We start from the raw sequence: 23,682 nt of genomic DNA on the forward strand, positions 1-23,682 counted from the left end.
CAAAGAAGCATAAAGAATCTTGCTAAAGGGGTGGGGATTTAGCTCAGTTGGTAGAGTGCTTGCCTCTCAGGCAAAAGTCCCTGGGTTCAATCCCCAGCACCAAAAAAAAAAAAGAAAAGAAAAAGAATCTTGTTAAGGGCTGGGGGCGCAGCTCAGTGATAGAGTACCTGCTTAGCATGCATGAGGTCCTGGGTTCCATCTCTAGCACAACATGCACAGAACAAAACAAAGAGTCTTGTTAATAAAGCCTTTATTTGGTTTACATTTCAAATGTAATGTAAAAATTTTATAAGCCAGAACATTTGATAGTGTGAGAGCAAGGAGAAACTATGCTAACACACAACATTTATTTAGAATAAATCAAAAATTTGATTTTTTGGGAGTCCCATCATCATAAAGTAAACATATCGATCATATTTCACTTGCAAAAGATGGAGAAGAACTTGAGTTGAAGAGGTGTTTGTTGATTTTAGTTGCTTCGGTAAAAGCTCTTCACCTAGAGAGGACATACAAATAATAGTTTGAATTTTCTCAATCCATACTTTAATTTTTAATTAACTTTTAATTTCAGAATCATTTTATGATTAGTTGTAAAGATAATAAAAAGAGTTTCCATATACACTGCACCCAGTTTTCCTGTTGGTTAATATTATATGCTACTATGATAGACTTGTTATAATTAATGAACCCAAATAAATTATTATTAATCAAACCATACTTTATTCAGATTCCTCAGTTTTTACCTAAGGTCCTTTTTCTGTTCTTGAATCCTGTCCAGGATACTATATTACATTTAATTGTTGCATTCCCTTACGCTCCTTTAAACTGAGTTTCTCAGGTTTTCCTTGTTTTTGATGACTTTGACATGTTTTTGTTGTTGTTTTTATTTTTGTTTTGGTACTGGAAATTGAACCCAGGGGTGCTTTACCACTGAGCCACATCTCCAGTCTTTTCTATTTTGAGACAGCGTCTTGCTAAGTTTCTGAGGTTCTCACTAAGTTGCCGAGGCTGGCCTCAAATTTACGATCCTTCTGCCTCCGCCTTCTGAGTCTCTGGGATTTGAGGATACTGGTCAAGTATTTTGTAGAATGTGCCCTAGTTTAGTTTGTCTGTTGTTCTCCTTGTGGTTAGACCAGAGGTATGGAGTTCCGGGAGGCATACCACAAAGGTCAAGAACCATTCTCATAACATCATTTCTGGGTTGCAATCCATCAACGTGGATCATCACTGTCGAAGGTAACTTTGATCACTTGGCTGAGGTAGTTTTCTCAGGTTTCTCCTTTGTATGCTTGTTTGCCTGGCTTTCCATATTGTTCTTTGGAAGGAAGTCACTATGCAAACCCACACTTAAGGGGAAGGGAATCAAGTTCCATTCCCTTGAGGGAGAAGGTACCTACACAAATTCTTGGAGGGGTTTTTGGTTTGGGGTTTTCCTTTTGTGGTACTGAGAATTGAACCCAGGGCTGACTACTGAGCTACACCCCAAGCCCTTTTTATTTTTAGTTTTAAAAATTTGAGACAGGATCTTGAGAAGTTGCTAAGGTTGGCTTTGAACTTGTGATCTTCCAGCCTCAGCCTTCTGAGTAGCTGGGGTTACAGGTGTGCTCCACCAGCACAGCAAATATCTGGAGTTCTGTGTGGGAGATTGTACTCTTTTTCTATAGGGAAATCCTCCTGCCACCTCTTCGCTCTCAAAATTTCCAATTTTCCCTGCCCTCAACACTCACCATTTTTTCAAATTAATTGTATTCAATTATTTATATCAGTATGGCCTCATATATATTTATTTTAAATTTTACATTTCTTGATAATATGATAGTGTTGATTACAATCGAATACTATATTATTTTGTTACTCAAATTGTTCCAGTTTTGGCTATGGGAAGCCTTTTCAGTTGGTTCCTATGTCCCTTTGTCCCAATCTATTCTGCCTTTTCTTTCTTTCTCTCCTTCTCTTCTTTAGCTGTGTGGAGGAAGTCTCGGTATGTTTTAATATGTCTTCATTCTTTGCTCTTTGTCTCTCGATTCTGTTTTAGATATTTTTATTTCTAGTTTTAGTGTCAATTAGTAATGTAGGGTCCAAATTGATGATCAGGGGTCAGGACCACCAAGATATTCTACTTTAAACCAATTCAAAGATTCAGTGAGATAATTTCCCTGCGGTTGACAAAAACTAGTTCAGATGTCAGGACTCATTATTATGTGTGTGGATACATATTGTACCCACCTTATTTTATGTATTTAACAGTGTTGCGGTGGCCCACACTTTTGCTTCTGGCCTCATTCTGTCAGTCTCAACTATATACTAATCTCAGCTGATCATTTCTTAAGTTAGTTCTATTCACTTGAAGTCTGTAGTAACTCCCCAAAGCTTACTGAGTCATTAACTTGATATTCAAGACATCATATGCCAAGGCCCCAACTACCTCTTAAAAATCTTGTATTTTTAAGGGATTTGGAAAAGGGGAGGGGGAGGGGAAGTGCTGGAGAGTGATACTGGCTAAATTATATTGTTCTGTTGTGTGCATGGACAAATATGTAACAATAAATCTCATCATTATGTGCGGCTATTATGCGCCAATAAAAATGTGGAAAGAAAACAATGTTTTGTATTTCTCAATATTTTCCTACTTATGCCATATATTCTAGGCAAGTTGGACCTAAGCTCATAAAGATGTTTTTCATTTTTTTGGTGGGGGTGGGGGGTCTACGGATTCACTAATATTGCTGATCAAAAGCAACATTTCATACGTATTAATTTTATTCACATTTTCTGTCAGTGATACTGTTTGCCCCATCTGGTCCACTTCCACTCTTGTCTACCCTGCTGTAGGTCATAGGAAGCTGACCCGTGACCTAGAGCAATTCTTTGCAGCCCTCTGCCTTTTTGGTGGGTTCAGCCAATGGGAAGCCCACAAGGACAGCAGAAAGCTTCCCTTGACCCCATCCTGGGAGGTTGACTCAGGCCACACTTATTCCTCTGCTGAGCGGTTACTGTTCCTCTAGGGCAACCTCCTCACTCAGTTCTCTCCTTGGAGAACAGGTAACTGCTCCCTCCTGGCCTCCTGGGCTGGGGAGGCGGGTGGTAAACACCGAGCTGTTGCCAGGCAGGTGATTGCACCATCCATTCATTTCCCTACGCCTCCACCAGCACCTTTGCCATTAGTCTCCATTAAATCCTATCACAGTCTAGGATTCACTTATTCTTGTTAGATAACATACTTCCTCTTTAGAATTAAAAATCACTTCTTTCAAGAAACTTCCATTCATTCATCTCAGAAGTGCGATCTCTTCTTCCTCTGAACATAAAACAGCACTCTGTCTAGAGATGTGCATCAAACTCCTCTTTGTATTTGGGGGATTGACTAATCCCTTCTTTTTGAGTACAAAAATCTATAAAGACAGGGGGAACAGTTAATTTATTTTTGTCTACAACATCTAGCAATATATTACATAGTATTAGATATTTGACACATTATTTGCTAAACAAATGAGCTTTTTTTTTTTTTTAATGTATTACCCAAGAATTGTTTTTGTTAACTTACATGAAGTCCTCACTCCAGACAGGAAGTGCGATATTGCAAAGAATGGAAAAAGTATTGTTTTTTCTTATACTCAAAGTGTAATCTATGGAGGTAACTGACAAATTTTTGTTGATTTCTCCTTAACTACATCCTTGGTAGCTAATCCTGGGGAAAATTAGTGGAAAAAGACTTGATTGAATTTTAGATGGTGAAATTCTATAGAACATTTCCAAATATTCTAAATTCTATATCCACCCATTTCAAAGTCTACCTTCTCTAAAAGGATGGTTTTTCTATTTGCTTTTTCATATTTGTTTATTAATTTTTTCATATTTGTTTATTAATGTTTTTATTTGGGGGTATTTGTATGTTTAGTTATAAGATGATATATTTTATGAGGTCTATAAGTCATTTTCTTAGAAATATACATTTGTGTTTATAGACATTTGTATAAAATACGGCACATGTAGTTTTTATTCTATGAGTGAGGCACACAACTTGGGCAGATAGGGCTGTGTGTACATATGAATAAACTTCTGTTTATACACAAACATTTACATGATTATGTACATGTTTCTTGTCATTCCATCAATAAATATACTGAAGTATGTCTATATGTGTAAATAGTTCTCAAACAAAGCTAATTTTGCTGAGGAGGCCTTTAGGGTTTCTGTCTAGCACAAATGACCTGAGACATCTGGAAATCTACCAGGGCGGATGGCTGTGTGTCTTGTCTGGCCTGACACCACAGGATGTATCTGTCCAGTCTGACCTGTTTGACTTTACCTCACTAGATAGTTGCTTTAAGCCACAATCAAAATGATCCAGATCTATAACTTTTATTTGCTGTTCCATCTTATAATTATTAGTTTCTTTTATCAAGTTTTTTTTTTTTTTTTGTCTTAGTAGAGAGTGAATTTTCTACCTCTTTTGTTTCACCATACTTTGGTGAAACAACGGTAATGGTATTTCACAGGTGGTAATTGCTTCACTAATTGAGCAATATAAATCGAAGGAGTTTAGAAAACTCACCATTCATTTATTTACTAAAATATGGTTCAGAGAATACATAAGAAGACATTAAAATCCATCTTTTATTAAGATAGCACTTTGGGAGACTTAAAGAATTGTTATAACTGAATTATTATTCCAACAATAAATGATTTACAAAAACCTGAAACATACTTCTAAACCCCACAGACTCTGGGAGGAGTCTTGGTATCAACTTACCACCAGCTTCTTTAGAAAGCATTCATGGCTCTCCTCCTGTTGATATCTCTCTTGATTTGGCAAAGGGAACAAACAGGGCAGCAGATAGTGGCCATGTAGTCATCACAAATAGATCCCTGTTTGAAAACACAAAAGAAATAGAAATGTAACCTGTGGATTTTCAGGCATCTTGAAAAGCATACGGCACTGATCCTTCAGATTCAATTTGGATGGATATGTTCAGGAAAATGCTCACTGATTTTTTTCTGTTAACTCTTGTCTCCATAACATAAAAAATGTTCTCCTTTTAAATTCTGAGAGTACAAGAAGATATCCAACCAAATGGTAATGGCATGTTATCACAGCAGAGAAATCTAAATCCATCCTACCCATGGGTGACCAAATTGTTTTTTTGTATGGTATTTACTGAATGTGTGTGTGTGTGTGTGTGTGTGTGTGTGTGTACACGTGTGTGGTTTTAATTTTATTATAAAATTTTCTTCTTTCTGTTGAATAGATCTTTTCCAGGTCTGTTTGTTTCCTTTAAGATGTTTCACAATTTATTTTTATCTAATTAATGATTACCCTTAAATTTTTATCCACAGTTTGTATTTATATTTATCTCTCTATTAATGTCAAACAAGATATAGTCTTTAGGACTGATACTTCTATTTCTTCTTCTTTTCATTTCCAAAGTTTTGTTAAGACCAGCTGAAATTTTAGTTTCAGATGGTTATTAATTCTTCAAACCCCTAAGGAGTATTTAAAAGGCATTATGGGGCTGGGGATGTGGCTCAAGCGGTAGCGCGCTCGCCTGGCATGCGTGCAGCCCGGGTTCGATCCTCAGCACCACATACAAACAAAGATGTTGTGTACGCCGAGACTAAAAAATAAATATTAAAAAATTCTCTCTCTCTCTCTCTCTCCCACTTTCTTTCTTTCTTTTTTTTTTTAAAAAAGGCATTATGTACTAGACCTTTAAACATCTTGATAACTTTCATATTAAAAAGTCATGTCAGGGGGCTGGGGATGTGGCTCAAGCGGTAGCGCGCTCGCCTGGCATGCGTGTGGCCCGGGTTTGATCCTCAGCACCACATACAAAGATGTTGTGCCTGCCGAAAAACTAAAAAAATAAATATTAAAAAATTCTCTCTCACTCTCTCTCTCCACTCTCTCTTTGGAAGGAAAAAAAAAAAAAAAAAAAGTCATGTCAGGGCTGGGGCTGTGGCTCAGTGGTAGAGTGCTTGCCTAGCATGTGTGAGGCACTAGGTTCAATCTTCTGCACCACATAAAATAATTAAAATAAAGGTATTGTGTCCATGTGCAACTATAAATATTTTTTCTTTTAAAAAGTCATGTCAAATCGGGCATAATGGCACACTCCTGTAATCCCAATGACTCAATAAGGAAGTGATTGAGTAAATTATACTGTGCAAACATTAAAAAAGAATTAGTGTTACTGACATGAAAGGGGTCTACCATTTATTAAGTGGGAAAAATATAGTGAAAATTATAGTATAGTGTGAACCCATTTTAAAAAACAAAAACAAAATGAAAGAGCTTCCCAAGTGCAAAACCCTCATATGTCTATATCTACAGCTATCTAAACTATATTTATGAGTTAGAGTTATAAGAAAAAAATCTGAAAGAGGATGCATGTCAATTATTAATAGAGTTTTTTACTAGGTAATGAAATTGCATACAAAGAGGTTCACTTTTCACTTTATATACTTCTGTGTTTGAATTTGAAATAAAATTCTTTCTTTTCTCTCTCTCTCTCTCTTTTTTTTTTGTACCAGGGATTGATCCCAGGGCACTTAATCACTGAACCACATGCTTAGCACCCCACCCTTTTTTACAAAATTTTTAAATTTTGACACAAGTCTCGCTAAGTTGCTTAGGGTCTTCACTAAGTTGCTGAGGCTGGCTTTGAACTTGGAATTCTCCTGCCTCGGCCTCCTGAGCTGCTAGGATTAAAGGCATGCATCACCTTGCTGTCATAAAATTCTATAGCATGTAACTTAAACACTGATAAATATTTTTAAATGAAAAGATAAAATAATCTTGATGGAATGAAATAAGTTCTTAAGACTGCTTATTCATTTGTTCCCTGTGGTACTTGGCTAGGCCATGGTACCCAGATATTTGGCTCAACATTTCTTTTCTTTTTGGGTATCAGGGATTGAACTCAGGGACACTCAACTACTGAGCCACACCCCCAGACCTATGTTGTATTTTATTTAGAGACAAGGTCTCACTGGGTTACTTAGTACCTCACTTTTGCTGAGGCTGACTTTGAACTCCCAATCCTCCTGCCTCAACCTCCCTAGTTGCTGGGATTATAGGCATGTGCCACCATGCCTGGGTGGCTCGACATTTCTTTAGATGAGATTAACATTTAAATCAGTAGACCATAATGGGCCTCATCCAATCAGTTGATGAAATTAATAGCGGGGGGGGGGAGTTGGGTGGGGGGAGACTGTTTTCCCCTTAGCAAGGAAGATTTCACAAGAACACCTCCTGTGGACTTGAATTCCAGCTCTTCCCCATGTCTCTAGCCTGCCTCCATAATTGCATAATTGCTTGCCAGCCTCCATAATTGCATGACCCAATTCCTTAAAATGAATCTCTCCCTTTTTTGTTCTCACTCTCTCCTTATATACATACACATATAGGATATATACAGGGAGGCATATAAATGTAAATATATATAAACATATACATATGCACACTGTTTTTCTCTATGTTAAATATAGAGATATATGTGCATGTACACACATGTATCCATGCTCATGCTATTGCTTGTTGCTCTGTAGACCCTTAAATAATAAACTCTTCTGCTGCACAGAGTGAAGTAGGTGTAATGGAAGGTGCATGTATGGACTGTTCATGGACAGACAGTGGCTAACTCTACTACTAAGGCATAGCTTTGAGCCTCATTTGTACATATTGTGAACCCACTTTATAGGGATGGTGTGAAGATTTAGTGAGGTGACCTAATGCACTTCGGACATAGTAGGTTCTAAATTATCCTCTTACATTATACTATATACATTGCAAAAAGAGAATTAATTGTTCTCTAATGTTTTCGGCAGAAACCTGGAAGGAAGTCACATAATCAGAGCACAGGTGCTTAGGGAACTCCTACCCATCAATCTCAGATGAGGTATGCCATCAAACAGCCTCCATGTTTACCACAATTATTTTGAATGTGGTACCGTATTTGAACACTAAGGGAATCATAAGAGACTCACAGGGATGCCATATCGGGTTCGGTAGAGAGTCCTCATTGCGACAGTTGTTCCACAAAGACAGCATTCATTCATGTCAGCTGCAACTTGACAACCGAGGCACACGAAACAAAATGTGCCACAAAGACCTGGATGCATGAAAGCAGGGGTACAAGTTACTCCAGGCTGCCTCCATCACAGCAGAAAATGTGTTCACTTCCTTGAATAGCAGGCCACACCATGGGATCTTTGCCATGTACCATGCTGCCATGTTCATCTTGAGCATTTCTGTTTGGCTTTCCATCAGCTTCTCCCAAACCCAGATCATCTCAGAAATGACTGCCCCTTGGAATGTATGTTATTCTTTCACTATAGCCTTTGTCCACTAGTCACTGATCCACCAACACTTAGCCATGTTCCACCCACCATGCTCAGTACCAACAGCACCCCTGACCGCATCCAGTGGGGGAAGTAACAGAAAATATTGTCCAGCAGGATCCTTCTCAAGACACAAGGATCATGCACAGAAGTGGTGCCAAGGTCCTGAGGAGGAAGAGCTGCTGAGCTCAGCATTGAAAGATGATTAGGACTTCTACAGATCCACAAAAGGAAACACCCTCTTTGAGGTGACTTGGCACAAGCTGGCAAAGCTAGGATTCATTCTGTATGCGTAGAGCCCCATGGTGGGTAGTGGATGAAGCTGGTGGGATGCAAAGCAGGCTGGGGATCAGATGATAGAAAACTGTGAGTGTCCAGATTTTGTTGTGAAAGTCATCAAGAACCACTGACGTACTTGCAGAGGGGAAAATGATTTGGTCAGATTCACATTTAAGAACATCTGCCATGAAGCAATTAAGCTTGTATGAGAACTTGTATATTCATTTAGTTGGCTAATAATTCTAGGGGTTGGAGGATAAAATGTCTATCTGCAGAGACTTTTACTACTCTCATCTCAATTATCACTTGAATTTGCGGATGTTGAACTAATGTACTGAGTCTTGTGAGTCATCAGCCCCTGCAATCCAGTAAGACAACGGAAGTGAATAAACAAACCCAACTTCCATTACCTAGATAACTTTTTTATGCTTCTCAAAGTAATTATTAACTTGTTCAGTTCAAAGATCAACTTCACTGGTAAGTTAAAGGCTAATGTATTTTCTTTCCTTGTCTAAGAATACTATGTAGAGTTGAGACAAAAGAGAAGATATCAGAGAAAATGTTTTATAAGTGAGTTTGGTTCTTAGCTGGTATTGAGAACAAAGCACCTTGGTGGCTCCCCTCTGTCACCCTTGTCTCGGTCCCAAACTTCCCTAGGAAATTCACTTATAGAGATTCCAAGTTCACTTAGAGAGATCTTATGAAAATAGAGTCAGAGATATTTTTTCCCCAATGAGAAGTTAATCGCCTTCAGAATTATTTATTCTTAGGTGTGTGGGGACCTTAACGTATAAACTAAAATACTTCTACTCCAAGATGATGGAGTAGAAGTATTTTAGTTTAGTCTTGTGATGACTCACAAGACTCAGTACATTAGCTGAAACTATGGGTGAAAACAATCCACAGTGTATGAACATAACGTGATTATAAAATACTGATTTTAACTTATGTGTAACCAAGAACAGTCTTTTTTAAAACCAATTTAAACTTGAAATATTTCTCTCATTAATGCACAATCTGTTTTTCATGATTAGGCCAGACCTGTTCATCTTTAGAATCAATCATGTCTTTCACTGTTCTCTCATCTCCACAACTTATTTGGGGGGTATGACTATTCTTTACTGGCTGGAGAAGGGTTAACTTAAGATCCGCACACAGCCTTTTCTTAAAGGTACTGTTGCCTGACAACTGCCTGTAAGAAATTAGGAATTTTTACTACACAGTAAGGGGGAAACATGGGAAAGATCTGGACGCTGGTAATCCACCTCCCCTCACACTTACAGACTCCACAGTCACTGAAGCAATCACACATGCCCGTCTGCCAGTTGGAGTTTTGGGGCGCACGAGTAAATCCAGGTTGAGTCACAATGACCGTGGGCTGATTTTGCATTTCCAAGGAAGGTCTGAAAAGGAAAATGTTGGCATTAGCAGCTGGAGGTTGAAAGGCTGTCTTCTGCTGCATTGCGCTCCACGGGCTAGCGAGGCAGTTTAGATGAAGTTGCCTGTTGATCTCTGAAGAACATGATTTCTATTTCTACCCCTCAGAGGACAGGGGGCCCCAGGGGAAAGGAATTCACTGAACTGGTAAGGTGAACAGGTGCTTCCCATGGGGCACAGGATGGAACAGGGTTGTTCATGTACCTGTTTTTAGACAGGTACCTGGTATCCACAAGACAGGGAAACAAATGACTGCCCTGTGATAGTGAATCATGGCAAGTAGTGAATTGTGGAAAGGCGTCTTCTCTGATGTTATATCATTTTAAGCTTAAGTGTGCGCTCCCTCCTTCCTCTTTCTTTCTTTTACTGTTTTTCTTTCTTTGTTTGTTTTTGGTAGCACTGGGGGCTGAAGTCAGTGGTGCTGTACCACTGAGCTACATCCCCAGCCCTTTTAATTTTCTTTTTTTTTTTTAAAATATTTATTTATTTATTTAATTTTTTTTGGTTATTGGCGGACACAACATCTTTGTTTATATGTGGTGCTGAGGATCGAACCCGGGCCGCACGCATGCCAGGCGAGCGCGCTACCACTTGAGCCACATCCCCAGCCCTTAATTTTCTTTTGAGGCAGGGTGTTGCTACATTCCTGAGGCTGGCCTTCGACTCCTGATCCTCTTGCCTCAGCCTCTCAAGTCTCCTGGGTTATAGGCATGCGCCATCATACTCAGCTACCCTTCCCTTTCTTGCTCCTTTATCTTGCTCCCTCTAGTATGGGCTTTGTTTCTGATTAGCAGTCCTCTTCAATCTCCCTGCATCCAGGCTGATCCATCACTTCCAGTTTACTGTAAGCCTGGGTCCTTTTGTCAGTGCTGGTTTGACAGACTCTTGCCACATTGTAGGGGTAAGCCCCGAGAATATGTCCCAGCTAAGTTCCCTCCACCCTTTGGCTCTAGGGAATGAACCCAGAGCCTGGAGAATGCAAGGCAAACTCTACCACTAAGCTGCACTTCTGGCCCCCAGCAAGGTTTGCATAAACATATTTTTTTAAAAAAAAATTTATTTATTTATTTGGCATAGATGGACACAACACCTTTATTTTTATGTGGTGCTGAGAATCGAACCCAGGTCCCACCTGTGCTAATGGAGCACTCTACCACTGAGCCACAATCCCAGCCCCACATAAAACATATTTTGTTAGGTTGTTCCTAACTTCACCCCATCGTGAGAGGCTATGTGAGGTCATGGAACGTGAGTAAGATTTGAAGTGAGAACATCTTTGCTCACATCATGGTTTCTGAAACTTTGTGATCTTAGATTAGTCATTGAACTAGACACATGAATTTCCATTTATTAATGTGTAAAATGGGAATGGTTTCTGACCTGCCCAGCTCCCATTATCTCTGTGGATGAATTTAATGAACATTATCCTCATCAAACAAGGGAAAATACAGGGATCCCCAACCTCATCCAAGATTGACCAAATTATGTATGTGCATGTATGAATATGGCATAATGAATCCCACCATTACGGGTAACTATAATGCACCAAGGGGCTGTGGCTGTGGCTCAGTGGTAGAGCACTTGCCTGGCATGTGTGAGGCCCTGGTTTTAATCCTCAGCACTGCATATAAATAAATAAAATAAAAGATAATTTTAATTCACTAAGAAAAAATTTTTTCAAAGAATCAAAAAAATATAAACAAAGTTGGCCACAATGTACAAAAATATAGAAGGGAAGTGTCTTGATGATTTTCATAAACACTTGTTGCCTGTTATAGCAGCTAATATTCATTAAGTTTCTATATTACATCAGGCATGATATTGGAGTCACACTGCCCCTTTAATCTTCAGAACAGTTCTGCAAAGTAGAAATTATTATCTTGTTTTTTTTAGTAGATAAAGAAATAATAGCTCAGAGAAATTAAGTAAATAGTAAAATTCAAGTTCTTTCTGGCTCGCTCCACAGACTCTTTTTCTCCCCTTGCCTGCTCCCCCTAGCACTTATGACAGTGTGACATTGCTACTGGTTTGTGGTGACCCCCTGGAGAACAGGAACTTTAGCATCAAGCTCCATTTTGGGTCTTCAGAGGTACTTTCAGTTGTCTTATAGAATGAAGCACTTACAATATACATGACTCACAGTGTGCTAGATAGATACTGGGATGTAATACATTTCCACTTAAGAATTCAGCACAGGGCTGGGGATGTGGCTCAAGCCGTAGCGCGCTCGCCTGGCATGCGTGTGGCTCAGGTTTGATCCTCAGCACTACATACAAACAAAGATGTTGTGTCCACCAAAAACTAAAAAATAAACATTAAAAAATTCTCACTCTCTCTCTCTCTCTCTCTCTCTCACACACACACACTCTCTCTCTTACACTCTCTCACACTCTCTCTTTTAAAAAAAAATAATTCAGCACATATTTATAAAAGCACAAAAGAAAAACACTAAAAATTTAAAATATAGTGCCTCTAGATACTTTAGCAATGTTATTACATTCCTTGTTCTCTTATGTTCTTTCCCACATAGACCAATTTCAAAAACAGACAAGTGGCCTCTATTTTTTCATATTATTTTGCACTTCTCCTATTTCTTGTACTAGCTGCTTTCTTTCTAGATCTCATTACTTAGAAACACCTGCTAGCTTGGTAGTCCCCTTGAACAAGAAAACAGAGCAGTATATGAAAATCAAGAAGAGTTTGAAAAGCTAAGCAATGTCTCAGTTATTTCTTCACACAATGGGAAGTGATTGAGAGATGCTTCAAACATGTCTAAGGCTCTAATTGTAACTCAATTAGATCTGGTCTTACAGATGGTTCTCTGAATCCTAGCAAATAGCCACATGCTAAGGATGCTTGGTTATTCTGGAGGAGGATATAAAGTTGTTTAATTAAAAAAAGAAATAGACTTAAAATGTTATTTTGAATATTTGTATCTGTTGGACATAATCATTATCAGTAGATACTGGCACTTCTCCTTCCCATTACTGGGTGTAGTATCAAAGCACCATACAATTTTTTTTTTTTTTGTGGGGCAGGGAGGGTTGAATTCTGGAGTGCTCTACCACTGAGATACATCCACAGATCTTTTTATTTTTATTTTTTAGATAGGCTTTAAGTTCCCCCAGTTGGCTTTGAACTTATATGGAATATATATATAATATATATATATATATATCTCCACTTATATATATATCCATATATATATATATATATCAACTTATATATATATGTCGTGGATAATGAGATCAAGGTTCAAAGTTTTTCACTGTTAGAGAAAGAAGTTACAGATAAGGAAAAGAGGAAGCCTAGAATGAGTCCTGTGCTGTTAGATTGGAATAAAGGTATGAACTCATGGTTACACACACACACACATACACACACACACATATACCACACACTGTTTTAAAGATCACAAGTCCTCCTGTGGGTCTTTCAAGATCACTCCAACATGGCTTTGACCAAACTTCAGGTTTGTGACCAAACTACAGGTGCATACGATGGCATAATATATGAGCTGAAATGCACCTGTAGTTCCAGCAATTTAGGAGTTTGCAATAGAAGGATCACTTGAATCTAGGAGTACAAGGCCAGCCTGGGAAACACAGTGAGACTCTGTCTCAAAAGAATGAGAAAAAATTAAACAGATAGGGCAGTATCAGCACTTGGGGACCCACTAAGGCACCAAATATATATATATATATATATATATATATTTTTTTTTTTTCCCTGGTTCCTGGATCATAACTTCATCCTCAAGGCATGTTGTAGAAACTAGAATTTCCCTTCTCCAAGGCAAATCATAAAACTCTAATTTTCCTCCATCTTTCTAAAGTGGGAGTTGGCCATAAAGAATGACCTCTTATTTGAGAAGGAGTCTGGCCCCATATCCCAGAGAAGGAATGAATCTGAACAGATAGCCTTGCTGACTTTCCCTACCCAGTCTATGAACCATCATGGCTATGCAATAAAGTCTCCATAAAAACCTGAGAGGAAGGGTTGGGTTTGTAGCTCAGCGGTAGAGCACTTGCCTAGCATGGGATCAAACTGGATTTGATACTCAGCACCACATAAAAACAAATACATAAAATAAAGGTTAAAAAAAAAAAAACAACAAGAGGACAGAACTGGAAATCTTGTGGGCAGCTGTGGAAGTACCTGGAGAGTAGTACCCCAAAGAGAACATGAAAGTTCCATGGCCTTCCGCATATCCTGCCCTATGCATCCTTTAATCAGTGTTCATTGCAATATCCTTTGTGATAAACTGGTAAGCATTAAGTGTTTCCTTGGGTTCTATGGGGTGCTCTAGCAAATTCATCAATCCAGAGGACGGATTATAGTAAACCTGATTTATGGCCAGTCAGAAGCACAGGTAAAACTGCGCTATGTAAACAGCTATGACTGGCATCCAAAGTGGAGTGAGGACAGTCTTGGGGACTGAGCCCTTAATCTGTGGGATTTGATGATTTTTCCAGGTAGTTCTGACACTTCAGAACTGAACTGAATTAGACGACACCCAGCTGGTGTCTGGCGCAGAACTGATTGATTGCTTTCTGGCTGGGAGAAATCCTCACACCTTTTGAGGTCACAGAAGTCTTTTGTGTTGATTATTGTGGTGTGAAGGCAAAGGGAAAACTATGTTTTTATAACACAAAGATGCCAAATCGATCACCTTTGAAAGTGTGATGAAAAACAAGATATTCATATGATATCAAAGTATCTCCCCACAAGAAACTATTTATAAAAGGGGAAAATCATGACTTACAGTGGAGAAATCTGGCAGACCCTTGACCAAGTGATCAGTTAATATATTACCAGCAATGGGACATAATGGTGTCATATGCCTATTATGACTGAAAGGCACAACATTAATTTTCTGCTATTCCTGATGCAAATGTATACTCAGAATCTCATTACAAGAAAGTATTAGACAAGCATCAGTTGAAGGATATTCTACAATATAACTGCCCAATACTCTTCAAGGCTGTCAAGGTCACAAAAGAGAAGTGCAGACTAAGGAAATGTTCTGGATTGAAGGAGACCAAGGAGACATGGTGATCACATGCAATGTGGGATCCTGAATTGAATCCTGGAACAGAAAAGCGACTGTCAGCACTGTCCAGCCAGAGTCTATCAAGAGTAACCGTAGCTGAACAAGTAGGGCTTATTACTTGTACAAGGGCTTATTAGTTGTGCAAGGGAGAAAGCACAGGATAGGGAACTGCGGAATGTCTCAGTGTTACAAAACTCCTAGAGAATTTAGGCTTTCATTGAGTGACTTGGAAAAGATCCGAGGAGGTGGAGGAGCTGTCCGAAAGTGCAGGCGATTTTATGACCAGGCAATTTTAATAAATCATCTGTGAGGAGAGCTGGCAAGAGAAGGCTAAATGTGCAACACGTAAAGTGGCAGCAGTCACTTCTATTAGCCAGAAAAGGGAAATATGTTTTTTTTCTACTTGGACAATGTTTAAAGTTCACTGGTGTCCAGGTATGACTATGGAATGCTGGTGTTTTTATCTTGATCCATTATGGTCACAGTACCCTTATCTGATGCTAATGCTCTGTGAAGGCAAGCAACAACCTACAAGCAACAAAGCCTGGCTGGTAGCCCCACTAGCTTCTTGGCGTCCTGGGCTGCTTTTCTCTTTCCTAGAACATTAGTGGGTCAGTTGGTCAAATTTGAGGAAGATCTACAGATTAAGTAACGAATAGCATGATACCAACATCATGTCTGGTTTCGTCAGGGGAGGAAGGGATAGAGTGAACTTGTCTGGCTGCACCCTGGCTCTGGCACTCCTTCTAGGGAGCAGGGTCAGAGAAGCAGAGAGGTGGGGCGTACCCCTGGGCTTCAGTTTAAAGTCCCTTCCCCGCAGCGGCTGTGGGACTCCTCTGCCGCAGTTGGACAAGGGGTGGTGACACAGCCCAAGTTGGGTGAGGGAGGTTTTCTGCCGCTTCCCTCCCATTCGGCCTCCCGCCCGTGTTGTGAATTTATCCGTGGGTCACTTCTGCTAGGACCAGACCTCATCTGCCTCTGAACGGTGAGGGCAGCCAGCCCAGAGTCCACCGCAGGCAGACCCTGATGACGCTCACGCCATCTGGGACAAGCAGCTCCAGGTGGTTTGCACCTTGCGGGGCCGCTGGCGGGAGGGAAGGAGCCACAGATTCTTGGAACTCGAGCGGCTGGATCCGGGCGGCCGCGGCCCGCGGGGACTTGGCGGGAACCGCCGCGGCGTCCGGGATGCCCAGGAGCAGGAGCTCCAGCCGCAGGCACCGGGGAGCTGGCCGGGGGCTGCTCGCTCCGCCGGACCTCGGGCGCCTGTCTCACCAGCGTTCATCAGTGTGGAACTTGGCAGCAAGTGGTGTCTGCCCACAGCACTGACCGGAAAGTAAGAGGGGATGTGGACGCCCATCAGGTGGTCCTAGGTCCGATTCCTGTCGTACGTGCCCGCTTCCCACACCAACGGGACGCGAGCACAGCTCTCTCAACGCATTCCGTCGATCTCAGAAACTAGAAGTGAAGAAACTGAGGTGATTCAGTTTCCATTGCTTACCCCTTCCTCAATAATTAGCTTTTGCTTGGGAGAAAAGGAGGCGCTACAGGACCGGGAATTTTGATCTACGGTTTTGAGACATTAGCAGACACCGGGTATCCAGTCGGTGCTCGCTAACGGCGTCCCCAGCCCCGCGCCCACTTTCTTTCCATCCTGCCCAGGCTGTGCTTGCGATCCGGGGAGAAAATGCATTTGAAACGTCGCCAAGCGGGAGGATCGAGTTCAAAGCCAGCGTCAGCAACTGAGGCCCTAAGGAACTTAATGAGACCTTGTTTCAAAATAAAAAAAATAAATAAAAATAAAAGGAACTATGGATGTCGCCTAGAAGTTAAGCGCCCCTGGGTTCAATCCCCATTTGCCCCTGCCCCCCCCCCCAATTTAAACACTGCCAAGTGCTCAGCGCTGGAAAACAGTAAATGGGGAGATCGCATTTCACAAGACCCCTTAGGGCTCCAAATACATTAGAATCCAGATCTCCCCCTACATCCAGAACTCCAGTGCTAAAATGATAAAAATTATATTTGGGGTAGTGGCTTCCTACAGTGTTTTAGAGGAAAAGTTATTACAGGACATGCTCAAAGAAGCATATTCAGATTTCTTTTGTATTCCCTTTTAATTATCAAATACCAGAAAAATTATGAAAGGCTAATGTTACATGGTTATCTCTTGGGTGATTGGCTGATAGGTTTTTTTTTTTTCCTTCCCATTTTTATCTTTATAATTTTCTGTATTGTCTGGAAAATACGTGCTGAGGGTGTAGCTCAGTGGAGATTGTTCACTTCACATGTGTGAGGTCCTTGGCTTGAGCCCCAGCCCTGCAAAACATTACAGCTTGCATTTATTTCTTTTATAATCAAAACAAGAGATAGCCTGTTTGGAAACAAAAGCAAATCCAGAGACTAAAAGAAAAACTTAAAGGGACCATGCTAGTGATGCTATAGTTGTCTCCCCCACCCCTCTGAAACCTGAAGCAATGCTTATTTGATAAATAGCAGTTGAATGGGTAAGTGAATAAATATCCTTTCTGTAATTTCTTTCAGAGGAAAAACACATTCCTTTAGCTCATTTATTTTTCAAGGGACCTAGAGTGTGATTTAAAATATAATAACAGCAATCTAAAAATTTCAGAATAAAAACTGGCCTGCCATTATCTGATTGTCCTTTCCTGTACCTGACTGTCCTCCCTCACTATATGACATATGGATTTGTGTATTCAAATTGTCTACTGTTAGACTTCCTAGAACTTTGAGACTGGACATTTGCTGAGTGCCTTTGAAGTCTAATCATAGGCAATCTGTGTAGTCTGAAGCAAGCAGCTGCAACCAAATTACCCATATGCTGACTGCCAGTTAGTTTGTATGAAAGTTTATTTCCTTCTTGTGGTGGACCACAGTTTTCCTCCCAACCGTCAATGCTGTATGCATTGGTTTCTTCCACTACTATTGACTTCCTCTTTTAAAATGTGGGAAACTGTGAGGATCAAGGTGCTTCCAGTGGCCACTTTAGCCCTGGGAACTGAAGTGGAGCTTGGAGCCCCCAAGAGATTTCTAATGGAGAAGTTCCTCTCCAGTGAAAGTTACCCACAGTGGTTGAGAAATCTGCTCTGCCCAGTCCTGCCCAGAAGAGCAGTCCTAGAGGGAACTAACATTCAGGATTGCCACCTGTCACCTTAAGCTTATTTTGAAGAGAGCCTTGTGACTTCTCCCATGAGATACCTTCTGCATAGTTGCAAACCTGAGAGGAGGGGCAGGGAGTGTAGCACAGTGGAGGAGTATATGCCTAGCATGTGCAAAGCTAAATTTGGCTCCCAGCACTACAAATAAAAAAACCTCCCCTCAAACAAACAAAAAACAACCAACCCTGAGAGAAGAAAGCAACACATTTGCTCTTATGCTGCTCTGTGATCATTTCAAAAAACTAGGTTTCTTTTAAATTGCAACAAATATAAAACAGAAGCAAATGTAGAATATCCTAAACAACTGCAGTTGGCTCTGCTTCAACCATTAACTATCCAAGAATTTCTTTAACCTTAGTCATTTAAGGAAGTGGAGGGGGAAAAAAAAAAAGAAAATTCCTGGAGATCTTAGTGTGGGAATATTTCTAAGATTTTTTCAGGGACCTTATGATTGTGTCTGTCCCCTTAGTTCAGTGATCCCCAAAACTTAATCTGTGTAAAAAAACACTTGGAAAGTTTGTAGATACCTGGACACTATCTTTAGAAACTATACCTTAGGTAGAACAGACTAAGGTCCTAGAATCTGTGATGATCACCTGCAGGGCTGCTGTTCCTGTACCATGGGACACTATCATGCAAAACTGAAAGAGGTGGCACTTCTGTGTAGACTCAGCTGGGTGAGTTTGTGGCTGTTTGGTGAGAATTAGAAAAATGTGTCCTTTCTCCAGGAAGATGTAACACATGCCAGAGCCTTCCATATACCCAAGGATCATATGCTAAACCACCTCATGGCCCCTTAGTTGCCCACCATTAAAGAGCCCTCACATGTCAGGGGCCTAGCTGAGCATACTTTGTATCACCTTGTCCTTGCCTTTTCCTTTTTCTTCTGTTATTAATAACTAAGTCCAATTGCATTTAGAAAATATGTATTGAGCGCTCACTGTAAGAGTTGTGCTATATTTGATAAGTGCTAATGAGATGTCGGTGGTTCTCTGACCGTGGCCTGTAGCTCTCCTCATCATTGCCGGACCACACATTTGTTTTGTTTCGTGCCATCTTGAATCCCACAGAACAGAAAGAGTGATAAAACTGGTGGGAGCTACTCAGGAAAAAGGAAAAAAAGGAGGCAGGAAGAACTGAAGTGGGGATCTTGGTGGATAAACCTTGAAGAGTGAGGTGACAGTGCCTTTCTTTAGAACTTTCTTTACATAGAATGGTCTCATTGTAGGAAATCTTGCAGGATTTGGCTCCGATTTTGAAAATCTTAATTTTATACACTAGTTATAGTGGGATCAACCTTGTACCTACCTGTCTCCTCTGCCTGCGAACACTGCACTGTTGTGGAGGACAGTCCACTATCTTAAAAAATTAGGATTATTAATATGCTATGTTGCGTTCATCAATTAATAGGTACTATTAATATTGATTAACCCAGATACTAGACATATTACTTAGATTTTTTTCTTTCTACTATATATTTATATTTAATTTTTTTGCTTTGCTTGAAGCATTTTTCATTACATAATCTCTCATGTAAGCTATCCAATGCGAGATCTCTCTTTATACCTATCAGCAAATAGCAGAATTTTATTTTGATATTAGTCTGTTTTTCTTACTTTCCTAATGAGAATTCAAAGATTCTTATAATTCATTAGCTAAATGTATAGTATTCCCATATCTTGTTGCCAAACGTTTTTATATAGATAAAATAAAATATTTTGCACACACAGAGAAATTAGGCAAGCCCAAGTACACATGCATATGTGGTGAAATTAATGATCAGGTTAGTAAATACAACTCATAATATGTGTTTCCTGCTGAAAGCAGTATTTGAGGAGGATTCAAAGCTTGTATCTTCCATTACTTTGAAAGCATGGTATGTAGCAAAACACTAAAATTTGACTAAAATTATTAAATTTAAAGCAATTAGATAAAGAAAGCAATGATCTTTCAGCTGAAACTATGGCATTTTAGGAACAAAAACAAGAAAATCAAATTTCTGTAAAGAACGATTATCCCCCCCTGCAGTGTTAAGTTTTTAAAGAAGTTCTTAATCTCAAAGTACTTACAATTACAAAATGGGCTTGGAGCAAGAAGTGTCTTGTGGCCCAGGAGAGGCTCTTACTAGAAGTGGAAGCTCTTCGGTGGAGAGGTACAGGTTTTCTACTGCAGTGTAGTACAAAGAACAAATCCGGAGGTTCTGATTGGCCAGTGCAATCCAGGCAAAAGTGCTTTTTAAGCTGTTTCTCTTATCTTAAGAATGAAAATTATGTCTTGCCAAATAAGGCGTGTTCTTTTTCTTACAAATGTTAAGTACACTCATACATCTTTTAGGCAGGAAAAGATTTGATTCATTGTGTAGTTTGATTGATTTGACATGGCAGGCAGAGCTTGCTAATTTTTAAATTTCGTTTTCCTCTTTGAATTCAATAAATAAATACCACTTAGTACATACTTATTGCCATATTTTTATTTATTTGTTTATTTATTTTTTGATATCAGGAGTGCTTAACTACTGAGTCACATCCTCCCCCCATACCTTTTTTTTTGGTGTGTTTTATTTTGTGACAGTCTGACTACATGCTGAGAGGCTTGCTAAATTGCCAAGGCTGACTTTGAACTCCAGATCCTCCTGCCTGAGCCTCCTGAGCCACTGGGTTTAGAGGTGTACACCATATTTTAATTGTGGAGCTTGCAGGGAGCATTTGGGAGAAAGCTGGCTACCTGGAATTCCATACCTAATTAGACACTTCTTTTCTTTCTAATTTGGATTGCTTTGTTTTTCCTGGCAGAGATTGAGAATTCAAGGATTACTTACTGTTAAACAGGGCCCCAAATGCTTTTTGCATGTATCCATTTCTTGAATTGTCCCCACAATTCTGTGGGGGTGGTACAATTATTAATCCCATTTGACTGACAAGGAAACTGAAACCAAGAAATGCTAAGTGGCTAGTAGGTGGCAGCTAGGAATTGGCTGTACTGGGACTTGATATGTGCCCTCTAGGCTAGGCAGGTATGATTTAACACAACAGCCTTGTTCCACCAGGGAAGATTTCCCTTTCTAAACAACCTCCGAGTAAGTGACAGGTAGGCTGGGCACTCTCATTTCTGAGCAGTTTTATTGAGTAAAATTTATGGGAGCCTATTGTTTTGGACTTCCCTCCGGCCATAGGTCCAGGTAGACAAACAAAACCAGAATGCTGTCATTTGTGCTGAGTGCCCTGTAATCAAAGAGATCTTTGGATGAGTCCAGTTTTCCAGAAATAGGAGATTCCAGTCAAATTGAGACAACAATATAAGGAAGAATGCCCTCTGTTTTGACCCCATCAGGAAAGTATTTTGCAATAACTTCTTTTTTGTTCCTGCTTCCTTCAGTTCCTGTCAGCCCATAGAGCTAACTTCCTCTGCACAGTTTTTGGGGAATGAGGTATTGCTTAATTCTCCAATCACAAATAAAAGCTAATCAGATCTTTACGCTAATTTGTTGGAATTGTGTCTTTTGACAGGTTAAATTATGAAATCAAAAATTCAAAGACTCTAAATAAGTTTTTGTCCCTTTGGTACTGATGATTGAACCCAGGGGTACTCTATGTATAAGCTATATCCTCAGCCCTTTTTATTTTTTATTTTGAGACAGTGTCTCCATAAGTTACTTAGGGCCTTGCTAAGTTGCTGAGACTGCCCTTGAACTTGTGATCCTCCTGCCTCAGCCTCCTGAGTTCCTGGGATTACAGGTATGTGCCACTATGCCCTGCTTACACCAGCATTTAAAAAGGAAGAAATACTAATATTAACAATAAAGGTATAAAGACATTGGTAGTAATAACAACCATAGTTTGGAGCTGAGTTGACATGAGAGAAAATCCTAGGCAAATGACTTGTTAGCTACATTGCTTCTGAAAGTCAACTCAAGAGTTGATTTCCTCATATCTAAAATTGGAAAAATAAGACCTACCTACTAAAGTTATCAAGGAGTCATTGATAATGCCTGGCCCACTATATGTATTTTAAAATTTCAAGTTAACATTCATTGCATACTCTGTAGGAAGCTGCTGAGCCCTCCAACTACAAAGCTTGTTAACACAAAATATCACCTTCAAGGATTGCAGTGTAAAAACAATGTCACAGAAACATGTAGGAGAGGATAGTAATTTGGGTGAAAAAAAGGCACTACTGGGCTTGGGATGTATATTTCACATAATCAGAAAGTTCTGAAGCTTGAAAATTTGGTCAACCTAAAAATCTTGTATTTCTCCTAATAATTCTGGCCCTTGGTCAGCATGCCTTTAGCCATTTCTTTAACCTCTGCCTCTGTTTTGGCCACTGTATACATTTTCCCACAGAGATGACATCTTGTCTTTCTGATTCCTGCTACTTAACTCTTCTGAGGGAGCATTTTAGCAAAGCTATTTCAAAAGCATGAAAAGTTTAACCCAAGCTCTTTTTTTTTTACTTTTTATTTTGAAACAGGGTCTCACTAAGTCTTTAGGGCCTCACAAATTGGCTGAGACTGACCTTGAACTTGTGATCCTCCTGCTTCTTCAGCCTCCTGAGTTGCTGGGATTATAGGCATGCACCACCACACCTGGCTGACATCTAGTCTTGACAAAGTTTTGCAACAATTATAGACTGGTTGGTTTTTGGAGGCATTATAATTGGTACTATCTTTTAAGAAGACAGTGTTGGTTATATAATACATAAAATTTTTTTTAAATGTACTTATTCCTTGGCCCTACAATTTCACTATTAGTGAGTACCTTAAATTTTGTGCCTCTGAGTAACTTGTTTTCCTCTAGTTTGTCCTGTGTCAAATTCAAGTTCATATTTAGCATTATATTACCCAGAGTGGGAAATACAGGCGCTCAACTAGGCAGTCCACATTTTTAAGGGATAATGGAGCAAGTAGAAAACACCAGAAGATGATATATTGTGGGTTGCCAGAAAATGTGGATTGAACAGGAAATAATTATTGGTAAATTCTATTGAGGGCTGGGAAAGTAGATAAATTCTTTTTATAAGAAGTAAACTTTGGCCAGGTGTGGTGGCAGACACCTGTAATCCCAGCAACTCCGGAGGCTGAGGCAGGGGGATTATAAATTCAAGGCCAGCCTCAGCAACTTGAAGAGAACTTATCTCAAAATAAAAACTAATAGTAAAGGGTTCGGGATGTGGCTCATTGGTTAAGCATCCCTGGGTTCAACCCCTGGTACCAATAACAACATCAACAACAACGACCAAAAAAAAAAAAAAAAATACAAAAACCAAAAAACCTCAAAGGGCAAGTTTGAATTGGTGATTATACAAAGGTAGAGTAGAATGAGCCAAAAAAGGAGGTGAAAGGAAGCAGCAGAATAGTTAGGTGACTACTTTTTAAATTTTTCTAATTAGTTATATACATGA

The 23,682-nt window shown here is 39.7% G+C and overlaps 1 protein-coding gene across 1 annotated transcript; it reads right to left on the reverse strand.

The window, feature by feature from the left end:
• Positions 1-235: 235 nt before the first annotated feature.
• Plac8 (placenta associated 8) lies at positions 236-20,437 on the reverse strand. The gene is made up of 5 exons (XM_076864489.1): positions 20,352-20,437; positions 9,901-10,022; positions 7,987-8,111; positions 4,754-4,869; positions 236-496 (listed from the first exon to the last, which is right to left on the reverse strand). The coding sequence occupies exons 2-4, from the start codon at positions 10,007-10,009 to the stop codon at positions 4,765-4,767; spliced, it is 339 nt and encodes a 112-aa protein (XP_076720604.1). The 5' UTR covers positions 10,010-10,022; positions 20,352-20,437; the 3' UTR covers positions 236-496; positions 4,754-4,764.
• Positions 20,438-23,682: the final 3,245 nt, after the last annotated feature.

Source organism: Callospermophilus lateralis, chromosome 8 (genome assembly GCF_048772815.1).
Source record: "Callospermophilus lateralis isolate mCalLat2 chromosome 8, mCalLat2.hap1, whole genome shotgun sequence".
NCBI lineage: Eukaryota > Metazoa > Chordata > Mammalia > Rodentia > Sciuridae > Callospermophilus > Callospermophilus lateralis.